Source organism: Paramormyrops kingsleyae, chromosome 10 (assembly GCF_048594095.1).
Source record: "Paramormyrops kingsleyae isolate MSU_618 chromosome 10, PKINGS_0.4, whole genome shotgun sequence".
Lineage (NCBI taxonomy): Eukaryota > Metazoa > Chordata > Actinopteri > Osteoglossiformes > Mormyridae > Paramormyrops > Paramormyrops kingsleyae.
In genome coordinates, this window is record NC_132806.1 from 6,718,938 (window position 1) to 6,742,623 (window position 23,686).

At 45.2% G+C, this 23,686-nt stretch overlaps 1 protein-coding gene across 7 annotated transcripts in view; it reads left to right on the top strand.

Moving 5' to 3' along the window:
* The first annotated feature begins 2,825 nt into the window (after window positions 1-2,825).
* gigyf1a (GRB10 interacting GYF protein 1a) overlaps window positions 2,826-23,686 on the top strand; it is a 34,401-nt gene continuing 13,540 nt past the window's right edge. The window contains exons 1-19 of one of the 7 annotated variants that reach the window (XM_023790474.2): window positions 2,826-3,167; window positions 12,021-12,499; window positions 13,484-13,547; window positions 13,982-14,111; window positions 14,201-14,296; window positions 14,870-14,984; window positions 15,102-15,210; window positions 15,426-15,622; window positions 17,519-17,742; window positions 18,986-19,097; window positions 19,259-19,453; window positions 19,864-20,009; window positions 20,101-20,248; window positions 20,646-20,812; window positions 21,099-21,205; window positions 21,684-21,784; window positions 22,298-22,371; window positions 22,869-23,003; window positions 23,303-23,503. In XM_023790474.2, coding sequence (XP_023646242.1) covers window positions 13,513-13,547; window positions 13,982-14,111; window positions 14,201-14,296; window positions 14,870-14,984; window positions 15,102-15,210; window positions 15,426-15,622; window positions 17,519-17,742; window positions 18,986-19,097; window positions 19,259-19,453; window positions 19,864-20,009; window positions 20,101-20,248; window positions 20,646-20,812; window positions 21,099-21,205; window positions 21,684-21,784; window positions 22,298-22,371; window positions 22,869-23,003; window positions 23,303-23,503 — 2,292 coding nt within the window. In that variant the 5' untranslated portion in view covers window positions 2,826-3,167; window positions 12,021-12,499; window positions 13,484-13,512. Of the gene's footprint in view, window positions 3,168-12,020; window positions 12,500-13,483; window positions 13,548-13,981; window positions 14,112-14,200; window positions 14,297-14,869; window positions 14,985-15,101; window positions 15,211-15,425; window positions 15,623-17,518; window positions 17,743-18,985; window positions 19,098-19,258; window positions 19,454-19,863; window positions 20,010-20,100; window positions 20,249-20,645; window positions 20,879-21,098; window positions 21,206-21,683; window positions 21,785-22,297; window positions 22,372-22,868; window positions 23,004-23,299; window positions 23,504-23,686 lie in introns of all 7 variants that reach the window. The other 6 variants (XM_023790470.2, XM_023790473.2, XM_023790469.2 and 3 more) reach the window with 6 other exon arrangements.

A 23,686-nucleotide genomic window follows, 5' to 3' on the forward strand; every position in this document is an offset into this window, starting at 1 on the left:
TAAATAGTTTAGTCTCCCCCTTCTCAGTTTGCTCATACATTTCCATCTCCCTATCATGATGGTTTATACTTCCAAACTGGATCTTCTGGAGATTCCTCCAGCGTTCCATAAAAATGCGGCTGGGTGATTAGTTGTCTATAATTGTGCTATTCCACTGGCACCAAGAACCAAGCTGCGAAAAGGTGATTTTCCATCATAAATTATTTGAGCCGTACCCATGCTGACACAGCCCTGGTTACTAGCAGGGCTGAAAACGTTACTATACCAAGCCGGTCGCATCACCAAACTTGAAAATTTCCATCCTCCTACTTGAAAAAGTACTACAGAATGGCTGAACATAATGATTCAGAATGCAAATTTACGCAGGCTAATGCTAATTCCACTAGCACATCATGCTAACATAACACAGTGATTCTCACAGACATGTTAGTGAATATCAGCTCATAGTAAATCGTGACGTACACCATGTGAACAGTAAATGTGTCTTTTCGGTTTTGCATCACTGTCCCTCTCCAAACTTGGCTATGCCTTTACAGAGCTGACCCTCCTGCAGTGGAAAACCGAAATGAGCAGGAACCGTGCTGGAACTAGTCTCTCATCGCAGTATGGCTGGGGTACAGGTCGGTTACTGTATGCCAGTGGAAAAGCACCAAAAACTGCCCACGGTCGTTTGTGTTCTCTGATGCGCTGGATTCCAATGAAGGGTGCCCCCCATGCACCTTTTCTGGCAGAGTCTGACCCTATCTCTGTACTGGATAGCTGGGTGCAGGGTTGTCAAATTTGGTCTGCTGGTTGGTGGGAGATTTTCAATTCAAGACAAATCCACACATACACAGGGCTGCCAACTCTCACGCATTTGGTGTGACACTCACGCTTTCTGACTCACGCTCATGCAAGAAATCTTATGGCAAATCTATATTATTCCATTATAAGCCTAAAATTAGCTGCATCAGAAGTGTTGTGGGTAATTTTACAGACTATTTACAAGGTAATAAAACTGATACATAAATGAGGGTGCAGACTTGTCTTGGATTGAAAATTTCACACCAGCCAGCTGACCAAAGTTGGCAATACTGCATACATGCACACACATATACGTGTTTGTAACACTCTTATTACCTTGCAAATAGTCTGTAGGGTTTGCAAACTACCCAGTGCTTTTGATGTAGCTAATTTTAGGTTTATAATGGAATAGTATACTTTTGCCATAAATTTCTTGCGTGAGTATGACAATCTGAAAGTGTGTCACGCCAGATGTGTAAAAGTTGTAAACCCTATGGACATGGAAGATGGATATCAATCCCTCTCCTAATCATATTCTTCAGATTTAGTTTGGGGTTACTGATTCGACAATCAAACAGTTATAATATAGGCAAGATGACCACATCCCAGCTTTGGGAGATGAAGCACACTCTCCTTTCTCAACAGCAGATGCTGCCTTCTGCCATAAGGCACAGTGACAGCTGGAAACAACCTCAGCGTGGGAACGCGTCGAACATCTGAACGCAGATTGCTATTGCTATCACGCCAATTTATAGCCATATTCCCACACGTCACGGAAGAAATACATTACGCCAACTCCCAACGAAATCTGTACGAAAATACGGGACACATCACGTCCCGTATTGATTTATTTTCCAATATGGGACGATCCCAGGTGGCAACCCTAATTCCAGCGTTCGTCATAATGTGGTTCGTAATTTTTTGAAATCGATGTAGCCCCTACTCGATTTTAAACTGCTGTGAGAAGCGTCTGCGTTTGTGCTTGTTGCAGCCCTGGGGTTCACAGCAGCCAAGGCCTGCATGCTGGGTAACAGTCCCGAATTCGGCGAGACAGCAGAATTAAAACGTTCACTCCAACAGACTAGAATGCAAGCAAGAAGAGGTCTTGCGAGTTATCGTGTCATTTTGAGATTCTAGGCTATGCTGCCTTCAAGTGGACATTTAGTGTTATGACATAATATATTTCTAGCCTGATCTATATAGCGTTTTATGGAGCCTCTTTATATATATATATATATATATATATATATATATATATATTTTTTTTTTTTTTTTTTTTTATTTTTTTTTCTTATTTGTTCACTTGTTACACCTGTTTCCTAAAAGCGGCATCACTTATCACTGGTGATGTAGAAATGCATGTACATGATTTCCAAAGTAATAACATTGGTTTCTAAAATAATGGGGTAGTTTACGCTGCGCCGGATAACCATTAGAATTTGGAGAGGACGGCGGTCCCAAACGGGAATTAACTTTCGAGTTATTAAATCCTGTGCTACCCGTTACAGTAAAGCCCTTTGGATGACCTGACCAGTGGCCTGTACTACGAAGCGGGGCGACTGGCTTATCGGGGTAACTTGTCGGATTTAAGGTACCAGAGTTTAAATGGACTTCGTATTCGTTCACTCACATTTTGCTCAGACTACCTTAAATCTGACAAGTTACCCCGATAAGCCAATAACCCCGCATCGTAGTACAGACCACAGGACCTGCATGGTGCTACCATATACTGGGCCCTTTTCTTCGAACTGTCCGACTAGAGATTAAGTAACTGCTTGAGATGTAACGCAGTAAACATGCCTTTAATGGCATGCATAAAACTATTATAATGACAATTAGGGGTGTCAGAAGCTCGATATTCCTAAAGGGTGATCGGGGAATCATTTCCAAACACCGGACGAGCTACGAGTAGAGATCATCTGTGTGCAGGACAGGAATATGTGAGCTACACTTTGATCAGTTTCATTTCAGGCACCAATGCACATAAGCTATGATCATATGTACATATGTCACACATACACCCACTATAATGTTTTACCTATCCCTCAATGCAATATACATTTTAATAGTTATGGTGTTACAATCCCACGCCGCCCCCCCCGGTCCAAAAGAAACGAGTCACGTGGTGAGGGTAGGACGGCCATCTTTCTAAAACACAAACAACAGGAGAGACCGAGAGCACGTATAAACACGCAGCGAGCGTTGGAGAGGGGCAAGCAAAAAACAAAAAAACGACAAAAACGACATAAAGAAAAATTACTCAGAAAGAAGATTACCCGATAAAAATACCCAAAAACGAAGACGCACACCAATGCACAAGAAGTGAGGACGGGACACGGCCGAAGCGCCCGAAACACCAGCCAGCTAGCGGCGGCTCTGCGGAGGTGAGCGCCGCGCTCTGCCGGCTCCGGCTCTAGCTCTAGCTTTGGCTCTGGCTCTCCAGTCACCGGCCGCCCCTGCCTCTGTTTGTGACGCCGGTAATAGGGTTGTGCACGCTGAATTTCGGTGTGTTTAGTCTCCCCGGGGCGGCGGCAGAGCTTCATTTTTTATCCGTGTATTTGGAAACGGCTGAAGGAGGCCTTAGCGAGCAGCGGGGTAGGGTTGAAGGCTTTACCGAGGATATGGGGAGGGGTGTGTGTGTGTGTGTGAATGCTCATGGACACTCCGGCTACACACAAGCACCCATACGCGAATCTTTTCGTTTCCTGCATCTTCGTCGTTTTTGGGTGGGTTACAGTAAATCCGGACTGGCTCAGCTTGGTCCATTATCGACCTGCAATCACTCGACGCGGTGTTGGGGAGTGGGGGAGCAGCGACGTGTCTCCATGTTTGTTTATCCGAGTGCTGGCGGTGAAGGGAGTGGAAGAGATTCTGCACCATGTGTGTGAGACTGCATCGTGTGTGTCTGTGTGTGGGAGACTGCGCCGTGTATGTTTGTGGATGTATGTTTGTGTGCGAAACACTGCACTATATATGTGCACTATATATGTGCGTGTATGTATGTATATGTGTGCACGAGAGACTCTGCACCGTGTGTGAGTATGAGAGAACCATGTGCGTAAGAGACTGTACCGTGTGTGTGTCTGTCTGTAACTGCAATGTGTGTGTGACACTGCACTGTGTGTGTGTCTGTGTGTGACACTGCACTGTGTGCGTGTGAGAGACGCTGTACCGTTTGTGTCTGTGCGTGAATTCTGCTGCACCGTATGTGTATGACAGACTTTGTGCCATGTGTGTGAGAAAGTGTACCGTATGTCTGTGTGTGACGCTGCACTGTGTGCATGTGAGAGACTCTGTATCGTGTGTGTGTGTCTCTGTGTGAATGGTTCTGCACCGTGTGTGTGTGGCTTTTCACTGTGTGCCTATGACACTATAATGAGAGTGTGTGTATGTGTGTGATTTTGCCCTCTGCGTGTGTCTTTGCACTGTCTCTATGACAGCGTGTGAGAGACTGTAGTACGTGTGTGTGTGTGTGTGTCAGAGAGAGAGCTCTCATGCATTTCACTGTGCATTTGTATGACTCTACACTGTGTGTATGAGAGAGTATGTGAGACTGCACTGAGTGTGAACCTATGTTATCCAAACCCAGGTCTGTCTGTCTGCTTGCTGTTACTTCCCCTTACTATAAAGTCATTGTATAATGATACTTTATAAAATGTATGCACTGCAGTCAAACCTTCTCTGTTCTCAAGCATACAGTTTAAACACCAGTGAAGTTAATCACCTGCTGATATTGAGAGAAGTGTCAAATGTGTGACAGTCCAGTGTGAATTCCCACAGGTCTGGCATTCAGGGTCTCCTCGCTGAACTGGGTTTTTGTGAGGTCGCTGTTTATCTTGTTCAGAAAGTATTTAATAATTTTGGCTATTGCTTTGCATCTTTTCATTGTTTCTGGTATTTTGGTATTATGTTGTTTCATTCCCAGAGGGATAACTGTGTGTGCAAACTGCAATAGAATTATTTGTTGCCTCATTTCCACCAACGCGGTGCTGGTGTCGTTGCCAGACTTTTTCCCAATCCGGAACCAGTTCCATTCGTTTCCACCCCAAAAATCTGGTCCTGGGCTGGAAAAAATGGCTCCAGCATGGCACAACAGAAAAGCTGCTCTCAGAATTTGCCACTGTAGTGTCAGCGAAAGTGGGATGTGCTATCGCATCCAAACCTACCTCATACCCGGAAAATTCAATCCATAACAAAATATAGTTTAGTCTAATATCGCCAGTGCTTGCAGTGAAACAACTTGCCAGCTTACTAGTGGAATAACGTTACATCATTTTTATGTGAAAAATGTAAGATCGGTCTGCTGGCCAGATTTAATCATATAGTATGTGCTGCAGGTGGAATAAATAAAATGTTGTGGTGGTCGAGTGGCGAAGAGAGCATGAGGCAAAGTTCAGCTTTTAGTAGACTTATTGCTTGATCCTTAAAAAGACAACGGTAAAACAGCAAGTGAGAATAAACTCATTTGCACACACACAGACGGGGTAGCCTTTACGAAGACAAAATGTCGTGAAATAGCATGTATGGATTATGTTTGCTAAGATTTTATGTAAAATATTAGCTTGCCTTAAAACACTTGTATAATTCACATAAATGATGACGTTGCATTGTTTTTTTAATTCCGTAGAAATTAAAAATCGATTTAATAAATTTTAAACGCTACAGGTCGAATAAATATAATATTTAATATTGTGAAGCTTGAATGGTGAAGAGGTAATGAGGTGGACTGCAAAGTTCAGTTTTTAGAAGACTCTTATTGCGCGATCCTTTAAAGAACAGCGCTAAAACAGTGAGCGAGAATTAACTCACATACAGATAGGGAGCCTTTACGGACAATAAAATCAATATAGGCAATAGAGATAGGGAGCAATGAGTCAGATTCTGAAAATTTTTTTTTTTTCGGTTTATAAATTTTTTTAATCCAAAACAAAATACAGATTAACCTTTACTTTCACTTCTACCTACGTCACATTTCTGTTCTGCGGGCACATTCTCAAAAGGCACTAGGCGAGAACCAGTCCATCGCCAGCACTGGCTCCGTGTTGGTGGAAACGAGGCACATATTATGGTAACGGAGGACAAGCTAAAGACATATCAGTCTGATTTTTCAAATCTCCAAGGGATGAGGGTTTGAATCCCACCACCACAGTGTGGAGTTTATAAGTTCTTGGCGCTTTGTGTGGGTTTCCTTCAGGTACTCTGCCTTATTCTCCACATCTAAGAACATGCTAATTAGCATTGTGTGTGTGTGCACCCTGCAATGGACTGGCATCCTGTCCAGGGTGTACAGCAGCCTGTGCCTGTTGCTGCCCGGGGTACACCAGCCTGTGCCCCCCAGAATCAGGATAAGGTGTTGGAAGATGGATGGCTTACCTAAAAGCTTTGTTGAAAGTCCTTATTATAAACTGCCGTGGTGGTTGCTGTTTTTATGGAGCATGAGACCTAACATGAGGCAGGCTTAAAGATCTGGGGTTTTATCCCCCCATCTGCCATCACGATCTAAGGTTTCATTCCTCTTTAATGGGGGGAAGTCAGTCCAAATGTTATTGCATCCAAGCAGGTTTCCTGGGCATTCGCAGGCAAGTGCTGATGAGAGAAGATCTCCTGAGACTTTGTGAAATTCATGAAAATACTTTGGTGGAAGTTTTCTTTTTATGGATAAAAATACACAACTTCATTAGTGCAGTATCATGAAGTCCTTAGCAGCTCCGAGTTTCCTGCATTCCAGTCTGGTCCCTCATTGTGATCTATGTACAATTTTGTGTTTGTTCTTCCCTGAAATTGAAGCTTTTGAGTTGACATGGGTCAACAAGGTGATGCATAAAATAAGCCCCCCCCCCCAAACCCAGCAAATTTTGAATGTCGCCTTGTGTTTCGCAGCCATTTGTGCCCATTATCCATGAATTGGGTCCAAAATGCTGAGGGAAATGTCAGTCCAGTGCAGTGCAGCTCGCTTCACTGCTGGTACATGAGAGCTGCTGTCTTGCTGGCCCTGTGCCGGTATTTGCTTTTGGATGAATCTCACAAGGTTTATAGACTATTTGGACTTTGTGGAATTTGAGAGCCAACATTGTAGATGGTATCAAATTCTTCTTTGTGGAAAACACATTAAAGCTGCAGACTGCTTGAAGGCAGTGACATGATAAGCATAACCATATTTTTTACCTGGTAAAACCCCAGAGCTTGAAAAACTAAAGATCCCCCTCAATTGTTTAATCAGCACTGTCTGACTGCAAATGAGGCAAGGGTTTCAGTTTTACTTAATTTTTCTGGAAAGTTCTGTTTTGAGTTTTAAAATGGGCCTACACAGTCTTAGTTGAGGTCAGCTGTATTGGTTCCTCCCACTTTATAGTTTTTTTAAAATTTTTTTTATTCAGTATGAATTTTCTGTATGCCGACTGAATTTAATAAACTTGACGGTTAAGGGCAAAATTACATTTGCAAATTAATGTTCTAAAGCAGCTATTGCAATTGTGTTGTTATGGAATGTAGCCTTACGTAATATGTAATTGTTTTATTCTGACGACCAGAGGGCCTCTTCTGTGGCCCTTTTGGATAACGCTTTGGTCTCATTAGCTGCCCAGTGTTTGTATTCTTTGTCAATACCAAGCTTCCGCCCTGATTCCCATGTCATCCTCATTCATAGCGTGCTGGTTCCCGCATGTCCTGATCAGAAAAAGATTTCCTCATGGTCTAGTGATATAATAAAAAAAAGGTGCAACAAGCATGGTGGCTCACTTGATGCCTTGATGGAGATCTCTCATGTAATGCACATGTGACTTGATCAGATGACAGAAAATGGGTGATTCTCATGAAACCATCAACCTCATTTACGAAACCTCTACCATTACCGAAACAGGTGTCCATTTATAGTAATTTATCAAAAAAAATAGTTTGCTTTTAAATGCATGTGTAGAATCTATATGTTGTGTTCCTGCAGGTTTGCCACATTATTTAAAAAATATATAAAGTTTCTGTCATATACAAAAAAATATTAGGTTGTAGATTCCAGAAGGTGTCGTGGTAATGATAGAAATCAGTCAAAATCAAATAAAAATGTTAATTTAAGAATATACATTATTTCAGTTTCAAGTAACTGAGCATGACTGTGATTAAACAATTTTTAAAAATGTGAAAATGTATTGGTTTTCTTAATGGTCTTGATGTTTTCAGACTGTTTCGGGAATGAGATTTTTAAGCACTTGTTAAAAAAAAATGTAAAATTTTCTGTAAAGGATTTTAGATTTATTCTTACAAATACCTCAGACCTGGTTATTAATGACTAAAAAAGAAATTTGTTGATGTAAGTCGCTTTTAAAAACATGTTTGAAATCTTTGAAACCAAGATTTTGTGAGAATCACCCAAACAGCCTTATTAGGATATACAAGCATTATGTGTTCTGTGGCTGTGAGCTTGCTGATCTCCTGCCTGTAGAAATTCGATCCCCAGCACATCTGAAACGTATGCCAAACATTGACATGTTCATTGAACATTAAATAAAGCAGCACCGAGGTCTAGTAACATGACATGATACGGGCAGTTACTCTCATGGCGGGTCTCAGAAAGGCTGGTCTCCCCCTAGGTCGACCATAAGAATTGCAAGTCTGTCTAAATCATCCCCCCCATGCAAGTGAAATTCCTGAGTGACAACCTTGGGTTCTGTTGCTTTTTTATGCTGCCTACGTTCTGAACATCCCACGCAGGTTGATTTAAGAATTAATTTGGTGTCCTTGGGTGGGTCAGTTATCAATGCACAGCTTATGTTCTGCTGATGAACAGGCTTAAACTGTCTGCTATAAGCAGCACTCCAAAGGAAGTGTGGCAAGATGATTGGCGAAACGCAAATGCAGTTGTTGCAAAGACGTGCTCCATGGCAGGAGTTTTTTATTACTTTTATGCGATCAAGCGGTTTCTTTTTCTGACTTGCAGGCACTGATGATTTTACGGTACCTGTGAGCAAGTCGGAATCCCTAGAGCTTCCTACAGCTCCACCTCAATCCAGGAGTGAGCTGCATTGGTGTAACAAGTGGAGTTTGACCTTTTGAAACAGACCTTTGAATTTGGTCTTTGGAGTGTGGAAGTGGCCGTCTGTGTCAGCATAGCTGTCCGTGCTCATTTCCAGTTGCGCTGCCTGTTCAGGTTATGTCACATCAAACTTAGTATATCTTTATGCTGTCAAGTGCTGTGAATTTGCCAAATCATTTGAGTTTTCTCTTCATTTGCTTACAAAATGCTAAATTACTTGCTAGAAGATGATAGACTCCTATAAAATCAGAAGCCTATTTATATATTATTTTTTCTGTTTTTCAGTTGGAGCATGTATGTTTGTACTAGTGAATGTCTGTAATAGGGCTGGGACGATTATTTGACGTAATCGATGATGTCGATTATAAAAATGCGTCGACGTGGAATTTTAGTGTCGTCGCATTGTGTAAAAATACATAAATGTTTTGTAACTGCAATGCACTGTGATGAGCTAAACGTATAGTAAAAGAAAGTACATTATTCCCTTGGAAGCACATTAACACTATCCTTTTAAGAATTGTGCAATAACATAAAACAGTCTGCTAATAACTGAACTTTACTGTCCACCTGATGATCTCTTTGCCAGAACAACAATATTTTATTTATTGGACCTGCGGCATGGTTTTCATTTACAATACAAAGTTATTCCGCTAATAAGCTAGCTAGTTGTTTCGCTGCTGGCACCGTTAAAACTATATCAATTATATCTATATCTATATCAAAAGGCATGCACTGGCCAATCATCAATCACTTCTCTCATAAATATTAATGAGACATCTCCTACCACCCTGCAAAAAGGAAATTTGCCGCCTGCCCCGCCCCCCCGCACACATGTCAACACATGTGGCTGCATCTACCTGCAGAGCTCTGGAGCCTGTGGAGAAACGCACGGCAAAAAAGTTTGGAAATACTTCAGTCATGACATCTTTTCTGCGCCTCTACTGTACCTGATTTTAATGACGCTGTGTCAGCGGTTTTATATTTTCTGTTTACCTATTCTGTTTTGAGTGAGACAAATTATCGATTACAACTACTCTTACACACTGTAGCCTAAATCGTTCCTTGCTCACTGAAGTAAGCTTAACTATAAGCTGCCTTTGGTAGTGTTTGTTAAAAATATGTTTCTCTAGTTATGAAATCATTCCATGTTTTACGATCTATTTCAACATTAAAGTCAAAAAGGTGTACTTAAATAATTAAGTAAAAACTATTTCAGTGATTAATAACTTCAGTTAAGAAATGTTTTAGTAAATGTTAATGAGAATTTCAGATTTGTGTGTGTGAGGGAGGGGTGAATTGTATTAAAAAGAACTTAAATTTATTGATAAGCAATTATTTTCATCAGATCAATCAAAAAATTAGTTGTTAGATTAGTTGAATAATCGAAAAAAAAAAATCACTAGATTAATCATTTAAAGAATAATTGTTTGGGATAGCACTAGTCTGTAGACAAAACTTAATTATAAGGGGGGGAGGCGAGTGTCACTCTTAAGTGTTTTAAACAACTGTGATGTCAGCTGTACCAAGAAACAGTATTAATTTGGAATTAAGTATAACATTCCCATGCATGCATTTTAAAAATGACACTTCTTGGGCGCTTTCTGCCTGCGCACACAGACAGTGCCCTTTGCAGTGCAGAAATGACCTTGCATTTCACTACTGAATGTAAAGTCTTTTTTTTGCTATGGAGTCTGTTATATTCCTTGCCCTTTCTATTATCTCTGACAGCACGCTCTGGAAAGTTTCAGAGCAGCTCCTTACGGTTTCTGCAGGCTGACACTGTCACTCTGAAATGAGCTTTGGTTGCTTGGTTTTACAGATGTTAATAGTCTGCTCCTCATTCAGTTTGGGTTTAACCAGCTCCACCAGACCAGGTAATCAAGGTTGCACGTATCCATGTTGATTTTACTGCCTTATCTCCATTTGGGAATCACGTCTTAGAAGTTTGTTCAGAGTTAAGGTCAGTTTGTGGGTTCTGTTGCTCTGCCGTTGTTTTCTGAAACGGTGAAACGTGTATTTGGAAAATCAAACATTAAAGGAGCAGATTTCTGTATATGTGGATGCAGGTCTCCAGCCTAACTTTTTGCATTGGTTCCATTGGTGCAGCTAACTTTTTCATTTTGGTGCACTGCTGCAAAATTTAGGTGTACCCAAATTTGTCACAGTGTCTTTAGTGCCACAATAATGCATTTAGAGAGTTACCTTTTGTCATTACCCATACACAGTGATAGTTATGTAAATGATTGTAAACAGGAATAAAGGTGCAGGTAAATGTTTGTCTTTATATGAATCGCAGCACAAAAAAAATCCAAAAACAAAACTTAAGTGCTTGACAAACTGAAAACTTCAAATAAATCAGTGAGCGCTGCTTCTAGATACTTATGGAAAAAGTTTCATTTTTTCCACTGCCTGACGCTGAAATACTGCAGGGCAGGGGGCCTCTCTGGTGGTCACACGTGTCACAACGCAGGATGTGTTTCTTAGACCAGTGTTTCTGAAACTGTACATTTACGAATGTTTTAAGGCCATTTTTATTATTATTTAAAAACCACTTACATTTAGCTTGATAGTATAGCTGACAGATTATTAATGTTGCTCCCGAACTAAATATACGGCTATAAGAAATACAACATATCACTATCGAGTTAAATGTACATCAATAATCTAATAAATATTGATTTCACTATCAATCTAAATGTGAACGATTTTATAATAAAAACATTCCTTTTTAAAACATTCATAAACATATAGTGACAAAAACACTGGTCCAAAGACTCTCCCCTTCTCTGCCTTTGATTGGCTTTGACCCTGGAAGAAAAAAAACAGACCTGTGAAATGTTAGGTGCACCATGCAACTAAGGAAAACATTTTTGTACTTGACAGATTTTTGGTCGCCCTCTGGATCCCTGAGGTATGTTTAGTCCTGTCTCAGAAGGGGCAGGGTTGGGACAGCTTGGCCCCCTGATTTTGGAGCTGAAGAGCATCTCCGATTTGGGGGAGGGGGTGTCCTGGCAGGCTCTGGTTGAGGGTAACTTAAAATGATGTCTTGTATCAATTTGACTAATTGAAATGAGAAATGACTGAATTGAATGACTGAACAGGGTGTGGGGGGGGGTGGGGGGGGGGTTGGGGGTTGCAAGTAGCCTCGCTGTGACATCCCTACACCTGCGTGGCAGTGGAGTTTCACTGTCGTCTCCTTTTATTTTCACAGGAGGAAGGAAAGTAGAGAGAGAGAGAGACACACACAAGAATCTGGAGCTGAGTGGAGAGGAAGTGCTGTGACACGCGGTTTGGGCAGTGAGACGGCGGGAGGAAGGGGAGGAGCCTGGCACTGCACGCCTCACACACTCCACACTGCTCTCTTTCATTTTTACGCCTGCAGCTGAACATTTGGTTTATTGATATTGGTGGTATTGTTTTTATTTTTTCATCATCGTTCCTGTTATACTGTTTTTGTTTTTTTTTGTTTTTTTGGGGGTGTGGTCTGTCTTTTTTCTTTTTTTTTTAAATTTTGTGGCTGAGGGCCACACCTTCGGTTCCTCTTCAGCCCTCCCCCCAGCCCAAACTAGGCAGCTATTACCCCCGGAAACTCTGTGAGCAGCAGTAAACACCGTTTGGCCTTTCACCCCAGCCTGACCCATACCTAGCCTGGTGAAGCTTGCTCAGACCTGGTCCGCTCCACTGGACAGGGTAAGGCACCCGGACACCGACCCCTTTCCCACCCTCGCTGTGCAGTTATGGGCTCCCGTGCCCATGTGACGCCCTCTCTGAAAGGGCATGTAGCCTCTAAGTGCTAAAAGCATCCCGGTCAGACTGAACTGACCGGTTAAAAGAAACTTAACTACCGTGCCTGTGTCACCTCTGCCGTGAGCGGTCAGGATTATTATGGCAGGACCTCTAGTAAGGGCATCAGCCTCTCTCCACAGCTGGGAATGTGATTTATGCACTTCGTAAGCAAATAACTGAAATAACAGCTCTCTTAAAAGCCGGCCTTCTGGCTCGAGGTGGCCGAGGCTATTTGCACCCGGGTCTCAGACAGGATGCGTACTTGCAGACTGCGGTCTCCCATGACAGCTAGGGGGTGCTGCAGGTCAGCTTGCCGTCGAGCGATTGCTTACGAGCTAAAGCAGGGCTTGTGGTATATGAGTGTATTAGTTGTGGTTATCTGTGGTGTATTAGTGGGCAGTGGTGGTTTAATGGTTAGTGATACACACTTGTAATTAAAAGTACCATTGAGGTATCCTGAGCAAGGTGCCGCCCCCAAGTACTGCTCCCCGGGGGCTGAATTAGCTGCCCCCTGCTATGTCACGACGTCACATATGGGTTAAATGGACAGTGGTTCTACATCTATTGAAAATGAGAGGATTTGGAAGGTAGAAGTGATACTATGTCCCAACTCGGATATGTACTAATAGATGGTATCGGGTGTCCATGGCAACATGAATGAAATGGGCATCAGGGAGTGAAGCCTATGTCAGCATTACCGTCACTGTGCTTTATCGTCACTTTAATGTAATGGATTGAGCTGTGCTCTCGATGTCTCATCAGCACTGCATAGTCTTGCGTGTTTGGCCGATGCCTCTGAGACCCGCTTTAAGATCTTTCTGTCTTCGCCTGGGTCGGCCTTCCAGGCTAGCCTAATCAAGTCCCCTTTCTCTCTGCTTGTCTTGTCAGAAACTCCGCTCCTTGTGGACAAGAGGAATATGACTGCTGAGACTCTCAACTTCGGCCCAGAATGGTAACACCCCCCCCCCCCCCCCCCCACCACCACCACCACTCCTTACTTTGCAGGCGGCTAAGGAGGGTTCAGTGCTGTCTGTCGCATTGCTGGTAGCCTGCAGCACATCTGGCCCCCGGTCAAACCCTGGCTTATCGCCTCCCCAAGGGTGCAGTTGTCTAGTTTCGGTGTATGCTTTCTGGCAGTTTGGTATCTTTTCTTCCCCTCCAGTACATGATGGAATGTAACTGGAGTGTCGGTAGATGTTTGTCATCCTGCATAAGCCCAGCACAACCCCCCCCCCCCCAGGGTCATGTTCAATGGCAGACCTGAACGTAGTCCTTAGCATTTCCAGCTTTGCTTTGGCGCATTCTGGGACATAGCAGGTGGATTTAGGGTGGGATACTGGAGCTTAACCAGTGTGCTAATGCTGCCCTCCTCCCCGTCTCTCTCAGGCTCCGTGCACTGTCCAGTGGTGGAAGTGTGGCGTCCCCTCCCCCTTCCCCAGCCATGCCAAAGTACAAGCTGGCCGAGTACCGCTACGGCCGGGAGGAGATGCTAGCACTTTATATCAAAGACAACAAGGTGAGCACACAAGCCGCCTGCCCGGCTGCCCGTTGGAGATGGTGACCCCCATTTATGGAGTTCAGCTTACCCATGTATGTGTGTCGTAGGTTCCAGAAGACATGCAGGATAAGGAGTTTTCAGCTATTCTGCAGGATGAACCCCTTGAGCCTTTGGCCCTGGTTCCGCTGACAGAGGAGGAGCAGGTGAATCCATGGGCAAGGGCTGCACACGCCTGTCCCTCTCAGTGCTGCTTACATACGCACTGCGATATGGGTATTTTTAAGATTCTATTTGAAGGCACATTGAGAGTACGATGTCGAATGTTGACGGCTGTCACTGATAATCCTCCGGGGTGTAGGTTCAGAGAAGGGGGTCACATGACACGTGTTCTGTGACTATGTAAAGAGATGATCCATGAACAGCAGCAGCATCTCTCTCACTGCCTTGTTTGTGTCTCATATGTGTAAAATTGCTTTTCTTTGCATCCTGTCCTTTAGCTAGAAACTTTATCAAGAAATCAGCCCCTTCTTGAGCAGTGGCCTGAGTGCCAGGTGGTGGATATGCTTTTTGGTTAGAGAGTTGTTAGAATGAGTTCTTTTGTCCTTTTCTTTTAATGGATTTTGGCTTGTTGCCTAGCTGCAGGAAATTTCATTTTAACAAGTTTTCTTCTGCAGAATGGGGTAGTTGCCTCCTGTTTTGTGTATTTCCAGCTATAGGCATCTGTATGTGTGTTTTACCTGTACATATGTATGTGACTGGTTGTCCATCCCTTCCAGAGGAACTTCTCCATGTCTGTGAATAGCGTGGCCGTGCTGAGGCTCATGGGAAAAGGAGGTGGGGCTATCCCGGCTGGCGCGACTAGGGGCAGGGGTAGCACAAGAGGCGGCAGAGGTGAGGACAGGGTTGAAGGGTGAAAAGGGGGAGACTCCCAATTTAAAGGCGGCACTTCAGCATCTATGAGGAAGTGAAGCTGTGTGATGGCGAGCTTGTTTGTGTCTGGATCCACAGGCCGTGGGAGGGGAGACAGTGGATTCTACCAAAGAAGTATTGAGGATGGAGAGGGGAGCTTTGGCCGGAGCGTGAGGGAGATCCATCGTAGCCAGAGCTGGGATGATCGGTAAGGCCTGTCCCAATATTCCTCTTTTTTTAAAATGTATTGACCCAGATAGTCAGAATTTTGCATGACTTGGACATTGAAATGGCCTCCGTGGGGTAGTATGAAGGTGGGAAAAATTGGGATAACAGGACAAAAGCAGACCTAACATTCCTTCCTTAAACTGTAAGAATGTTCCGAAAGATACCCCATGTACTGTCCGCCTCTGTCAACCACAGGGGCGAGCGCCGTTTTGAGAAGCCCCCCAGGCGGGATGGCGTGCGTGTGGCCTTCGACGAGACGGGCACCGGGGCGCGGAAGGACCACGCCCGTGCAGATAGCGAGAACTGGCGCACCCTGCGGGAAGAGCAGGAGGAGGAGGAGACAACCGGTGAGCCGGCGGGCAGCTGGAGAGTGGCGGGCACCCGCAGAGATGGTAAGATGGCAACTCCTGACTGCTGATCTTAGATCAGTCACCCCGCTAAATATGGTTTCAGAAATGGCCAGTCTGACGTGGCTGATCCCAGGTCGCCCCGTGCTTTCCCAGACAGCCAGGCTATATTACTCTGGTTTAGTGGTGAAATGTGCTGGATAATGCTGAATTAGGGTACTCGTGCTCTCTGGGTCTTGCTGATGCTTTGTGGGAATGAAGCTTCTCCAAATATACCCACAAATGGAGCACCTTGTGTTGCCTTTAGCTAGCCACAGGCGTATGGTCAATTGTGTTCCCCAGGAAAACACATGGTTTTGGGACCGGTCCACTGCCAACATTTTGGTTAAAGTGATAACTGAAAAAGTATTAGACGGATCTTTTTCATACTTTGCAGATGCATTGTTTGCGCGACGAACTGGAACTGTTTAAATTTAGAGACAGTACCAAAACTGAAACAGCATCACATCATGATGACACAGAGGAGCAGTTTTATCACTCGATGCCATTAGTGCGATAACTCAAAAAATATTTGAAGGGTTTTTTTCAAACTTTCTAGTATGGAAGCAAATCTGTATCATCACAATTTGAATTTTATATGCCACTGAAATTCTAACATTGAATATTTATACATTGGAAATATGCATCGGAAATTCGATGGTCCGAATTAACATGCAAAAATACGAGATACCAAGGCTAAGCAATCGAATCTGTGGCTGCGTTCGACTTGGGCTTAGGTCTGTCTGCAGCTTACGTGACAAGAGCATCTGGTTGCGGCTGCAGGGGTGGAGTATAAACTGACTGCAGCCAAGTCGGACAACTTCTACTCCTCGTAGTCTGCGAGACCTGACTGCAATGGCCGCACTGCCAGAAGGGTGTAGATAAATATATACAAATATCACCTGCATGCACATTACTTCTTTTCCAATAACCAACTCCAGATCCAAACTGTTAGCAGTGGAAAAAAATTAACTATTGTGTAGAGTGGCTCTGTGTAAAAAGATAGCTGCCAGGAAAAATATCAAATACATGTATTTCAAGGAATCAAAGATTTTATTGTCATGTACTGAGTAAAATGCAATTCTTACTTGAGTGCCTTCTTCACAGACTCGACAATTAAACAAATAAAGCAGCGCAACATTACAGTAACTAATAATACATTTTCCACTAACATGTACTTTTAGAGCATTTATGTCATTTATTTATTCTTTATTTTACCAGGTAAATTAACTGAAAAACAGTTATAACTGCTTTACGTCATATTCGGGAGAAATAGCAGATAACGCCTCGGAACTGCCTGGGATACAAACGTCAGGACCGGAATGCATTGCTGTTGTGCTGTAAGCGGCTACATGAAGTCGAACGCAGCCACAGATTCGATTGCTTAGCCTTGGTATCCCAGATGTATAACTCGTATTTTTAACCTCGTATTTTTACATGTGAATTCGGACCATCGAATTTCCAATGTATAAATGTTCAATGTTAGAATTTCAGTGGCATATAAAATTGTGATGACACAGATTTACTTCCATATTCTAGTCCCATTGCTTTGGGTGAGGAACTGGAACTGTTCAAATTTTTAGACAACTCCAAAATTGAAGAAACACCATTTAGTGGCATCAAAGGGAAGGGTGAAAGCAGACGTCATTTGACATTGTGAATGTGATAAACCAAAAAGTATTTGATGGATCTTATTACTGTTTCACAAAAACATTATATGGATGAAGATCTACACCTGATTTCATTTTCAGATTTCCCCAAAATGTGTAGGGTAGGCTTGGGCATAATTAGGGTAATATTTTCTTTGTACTGCTGTATTTTCATTAGAAAAAATGAGTTTCCAGTCAGCCTGCACTTCCCATGTGGTGACCATGGCCGTGTTGTCTGTCTTCACTCTCGCAGATGGGGGGCCTCGCTCTGCGGGCTGGCGGGAGCACACCGGGCCTGGGGAGGGGCGCCGGCGTAAGTTTGAGTTCGACTTCCGAGAGCATTCTGAAGGGGGGCGCCGGCGCGCAGGCAGTGAGGGCCTGGAGGATGAGCGGGATGGGCTGCCGGAATGGTGCACGGATGAGGAGGACGGAGAGATGGGTACCTTCGACTCCTCCGGAGCATTCCTGTCCATCAAGGTAGTGTGTCTGTCTCTCTGTGTGTGTGTGTGTGTGTGTGTGTGTGTGTGTGTGTGTGTGTATTACACATAGTGGCAGTGGTGGTCAGTTGGTTAGAGATGTGCACTAATTAGAAGATTGCTGGTTCAAATCCCCGACCAGTTAAGTACCACTGAGGTACCCTGTGCAAAGTACTGCCTCCAAGCATTGCTGAATTACTGCTCAAAGCCCGGGTGCTGAGTTAGTTGCCCCCTGCTATGTCATGATGTGACACATGGGTTAAATGCAGAGGACACTGTGTGCTGTGGTGTGTCAGCAATAACTAATTACTTTCCCCTTTCACTTTCCCCAAATGTCCCCACAATGTGGTAAAACTAATTTTTTAGCTTCCAATACTTCCAGCAGCAATATAATAGCAATATACTTCTGGGCAAGTATAATAGTATGTCTATCTTAAGAACTGATAGTGAACATCAAAAAGACTGATATATCGATGGCACCTGGGAAAAACCGCGTAAGTGCACTATAGTATGGCGCAATCCGCGTAAGTGAAAAATGGGCGGGAACGAAACTAAAGCAACTAAACAAAACCACATGCATTTCATATCATGCAATTTTCGCGTAAGGGACATCAGTCTGTGCTGTGATTTGGAAGTGAGTAGCTTGTGAACATGGACGAGGCTCAGATTTTAGCACCAGTATTTTCAGTATGTTCACAAGGGCTCTCAAATCTAGGTCACGTTTTACTTCCACCATTTAGAAAAAACGTTCCCCTGTAAAATTGACAAATTGTTGGATACGCCGTTTTTCCCCGGTGCCATCGATATCCACTATTAACCACTTTAAATACTAAAACATGAAATCATTAATGCTTGCAGTATAACTATTCCAAAGTATGAATTATTGCCGTTATTTCAGAATTTCATGGCTGTTGTGGACCCGGTAGAACTTATCCAAATTTCAAATTATTTTGCACAGTGTGTTTTTAGTACAGATAGAACATTTTTTTTATATAGCCATGAAAATATTTTTCACTTGGGGGGTTTGATGCACCCTAATACCCATAGATATGAAAGGCGAGTCCCCATGTTTATAGGAATATGTAAACTGGGTGTCCCTGTCTGTCGTGTGCCTCTCTGTGTTTGTATCCGCGTCTCTCTTTATGTCTGTGAGAGAGATGTATCTGTCCTTTTGTATATTTCTGGGTTCCTTCAGTTTTTCACCTTTCACATTCACCCTGTCCCCCTCCAATTGCATAACGCAGAAGGGCTCCACGGATCCCATCCCTGAGGAGAAGGAGCTGGAGTTCCAGGGCTTAGAGGAAGAGGATGAAAGCAGCCTGATGCGGCCCAGGAAAGACAGCGGGGAGGATACAGGTGAGCCTCTCGGTGCTCCCTGCCATGGAGATCACCATGGTGACAGCTTCCGTGGCTTTCTAACTTTATCTGGCCGATGGTTACCAGGTTATTCCCCAGGTTACAGCGAGTGGTCTTGTTACTTAAAAGCTCTTTGCTCCTCATTTCCTGTTCCTCTCTAGCTGAAGAGAAAGAGGTGCCCCTCATCTGTGATGGAGAGGCCAAGTCAGCTGTTCCTCCTTCCCCACCTTCCGTCTCCACCCCTGCCTCCTCAGTGTTGGAGCCCCACCCCCACCCACCAGAGCTGGAGCCCCCGCAGGTGTCCCAGCCCCCCAGTGCCCCACAGCCCGCCAAGGCCAGCAAATTGCCAAGTGAAGGTAGCTGCCATCTCTGCACCGCATCCCACCTTGGGTTGGTTCTGTGTGCTGGGTAGCAAGGCAGTGCGGGCCCAGCCTGACCCGGCCCATATTGCTCTCTGTAAGCATAGAGCTGTGCTCCTCTGCTACAGTGCCCCCCACCCCCGGCTGCATCTGCAGGCTCCTCTGGGCTCTGTGGGTCTGTGCAGCGTGGACAAGCCTCTGCTATTCTCATGTTTGGGTCTAGCTGCACAGTAATGATCATAAGCTTTAAATATCCCGTCATTGGCTAAGTTACCATTTTCCGGATGGCTCACATTCGTTTTACGCAGAAGCTCATAACATTTCCTGCTTTACTATTACTATCCTAAACTGAAGGCAGTAATTTTATCAGGCATAAATATGGCTGTAAATTAAATGTTTTTGTACAGACGGTGTCACCACAGGGGGCGCCGCTCAAATGAGCCCCAGCTCTTCCTCCAGCCTGCCTTCATCCCCTCCCTCCTCTGCTGCTACAGACCTCCCGCCACCAGGGGGCGACACTGAGGATGATGAGGGCATGAAGCACCTGCAACAGGTTTGGTTCCTCTGTAGCTCTGTCCAGTTTGAGGTGATGAAGCTAGCAGGCATGTTTTCACCTTGATCTGTATGTGCACTCCATGCTGCAGGAGGCAGAGAAGATGGTGGCATCACTGCAGGACGAGGAGAGCTTCAGCCAGACCCTGCAGGAGAGATGCAACACTGCAGCCGCCCTGCCACTCTCACACGAGGCTGCCATGAAGTGGTTCTACAAGGACCCACAGGGAGAGATCCAGGGTACACACAGGCACCCATACACATACACACCACACATTCCTATCTTTGTGGGGACTCTCCATTCATTTGTATGGGAAAGACCTTAATTCCAACAATCCCAACCTTAACCCCTGCCCAGCCCTAACCTTAACCATAAGTAACCAAATGAAATGCAAATCTTTTGCCTGTTTTAGTTTTTAGTCTGTAATGGATTTTTATAAAATTGCGGTTATCCTTATGGGGACCGAAAAAATGTCCCCACAAGGATAAAAAGTTTATACCTTTTGGGGAAGTCTGGTCCCCACAATGTAATACAAACAAACACACACACGCACACACACACTCATATCTGATGCCACACACTGTGCAGCCCCCCGCCCCTCCCCCCAGAGGGTTAATTGCCACCCGTCCCCCCCAGGTCCCTTTACCCCCCAGGAGATGTCGGAGTGGTTCCAGGTGGGCTACTTCAGCATGACGCTGCTGGTGAAGCGGGGCTGCGACGAGGGCTTTCAGCCCCTGGGTGACGTCATCAAGATGTGGGGGCGTGTGCCTTTCGCCCCTGGGCCCTCCCCGCCGCCCCTGCTGGTGAGACAGCCCCTGCGCCCCGGTCCACCTCGGGGGCCTGCTGTGAGTGACAGCGTGCGTGGGGGGGTGGGTAATTCTTCTGCCACATTAATATTGTGCATGCTACCGTTTTCAGCATTGCTCTGAATGTGATACAACCCCCATGGCTGACAGTGTGTCTGTGTGTGTCTGTGTGTGTCTGTGTGTGTCTGTGTGTGTCTGTGCGTGTCTGTGCGTGTCTGTGTGTGTCTGCGTGTGTCTGTGCGTGTCTGCGCGTGTCTGCGCGTGCCCGTGTGTCACCATGCAGGGCAACCTGGACCAGGAGAGGCTGAAGAAGCAGCAGGAGTTGGCGGCGGCGGCTGCTCTCTTCCAGCAGCTCCAGCAGCAACAGCAGCTCTTCCAGCTCATCAACAGGTAGGTTGTGCAGTTGGCGACATGCCTCTTGGGGTGGCGGTCAGTCTGTGTGCAGCGGGGGGGGGGGGGGGGGGGTTGGGAAAGCAGCTTGGTCACTTACATTCGATGCCACTCCCATCCTGATTGCCCAAAAGTGCTACAGCAAGAATCAAATTGTGCTACTTGGTAACATTCTGGGGTGACAAACTTACAATGAGTAAAAGCCCAAAGATGCTGAATATACTGGTATTGAGAGCCTGAGATGTTAAGCGGCTGATAGTCGGTGACGGTTTCTGTGTTAAACGCGAGTGCTAATTCAGTGCTACACTCAGTGGACGTGTCAGCTTAGCCCCTCACTTACCATGTTTATTAATGCATTTGCTTTCATTTACATGAAACAGCTATGAGAATTGCATGGCCTTTGCACGCACAAAGATATGATTTAATGTACCTTGAACTGGAAGGTCCCCTGTACATGTGTGGCCCTGTTTGCCCGCAGGTGTGGTGATCAGGGTATGATGCCTTCGATGAGCAGATCAATGTCAGTGCCAGATACAGGGTCCATGTGGGATATGCATACCTCAGCTTCACAGCAGTCAGGTAAGGTCCCGCAAGCCCACACACACCCGGCGCTCCCAATGGCACACACTCCTCTATGTGTAAGCTGTCGTTTATGGCTCTCACACCTAAAAACAAAACATGAAGTGGCATTCGACCTCATAATAATCAGGACTTCAAAATCCAGGGTGGGTGGGATTATAGTGCAGCGTCAGTCATTAGTTGGTTTAGCTTCCCGTTTGTCCCATTTTGGGTCAGATTGGATTTAGCCCATGAATGAATGAAAACACACCATAATCCCTCCCACTCTGGGTCTAGAAGCCTCAGTCTCTCGCAACTAATTACAACCACATCCAGTAGAAGTTTAGTGGTCTGATAAATACCTAATATCAGCTGCTTACCTGGTGACTTGTATGTGTTTGACCCTTGATTGGCTGAATGTGCTGGACACTGGTCTCTGTGCGTGACAGGTTATTGCAGGCCGGCTCAGCCTGCAGCTACAGCAGAGCTTTACGCAGTTCAGGGCTTAGACTCTTTTTGGCTTTGCCCCCACAGGCGGTGAAGCCAGTCTGTGGGACTTAACAATGAATTCTTCAACTCAGGGTCCAACTCTTGAACAGCTTCAGAAGGTGAGAGCTGCCCGAGGCATGGGGCATGTCTTCCTGGGGGGGTGGGGTGATGCTGTGTTCAGACCTCCAGGAAAACCTCATTAACGTTGTTCCACTAAGAGCAGCTGTAAGAGTGCTCAGTGCATGTTACCATTCAGAGCCGGAGCTGTTAGAGTCCTGGACTCATTATGTGGGACTCTGCTAATGATGCTGAGATGCTAAAACGGACGATAGCTCTTCCTGTTCTGAGAGTGGCTACCTATGGTACAGTGTGGTAATGGTCTAATGCTGTGTTTCGTGGATGTTTCAGCTGTCCCATAATTTACCATTGCTGCCTGACAATTTTTAAAATGAATTCTTTGCTTTTGAATAAGTTGTAAGATCAGAATCTACTATGACTGTGCATCCCTGGGTATTACTGTGCTGTATATCAGCATAACCTGCTGGGGTAATTTCAGTTTGCTGTGGTTTTATATAACATGGACCTTTGGAGTAACACTGGCTTCCTCCCCCCCCAGCTCCAGCAGGAGAGACGGGACGCAGAACTCAGGGCAAAGCGTGAGGAAGAGGAACGGAAGCGCCGGGAGGAGAAGAGGAGGCAGCAGGAGGAGCAGAAGAGACGGGAGGAGGAGGAGCTATACAGGCGCAAACAGGTATGGGGCGAACGGGAGGAGCGGCTGTGTGTGGGGGGAGGAGCTAGTGCTGCCGCGATTAGTCAACATAGCCAATGTTGTCAATGCCACAAATACGTTCCCCCTTTTTTGCCACGTTTGACCTTTGTGTGTGTGTGTGTGTGTGTGTGTGTGAGAGTGTGTGTGTATATACACGGTTCAGTAACACTCACTTGATGGGTAACTTTAAACAAATCGTGCACATTCCTTTTCTAGCAGTTACAGCTTTGCGCCAGTGGGGGCGCCGTGAGTGACTGTGACGGTCTCTCCCTCCCCAGCAGTGCAGGCAGCAGCAGGAGCTGATCCTGAAGCTCCTCCAGCAGACACAGCAGCAGGCCTCGCAGGTGGGCTCGGGCTGGAGTGGCGGCCCCGCGGTCCCGCTGGCCAAGCCTGGCAAGCCCCTGAGCGTGCTGGAGCTGCAGCAGGAGGCAGAGAGGCAGCTGCTCAAGCAGCAGAGGGCCCAGCAGCAACAGAGGGAGAGGGTGAGTGATGGCCCCGCCCCCGGACCGAAGCCCCACCCCCATGTATAAACCCCGGCACCATCGCACATCGATTGGCCCTCTGCTTCTATTGGCCATGGGATTTGTGAACATCCCTGGTCAATTGTTAATATGCGGTGCATATGCATCATGACAGAGAGAGTGAATGTAAAAACTGCAATTTCA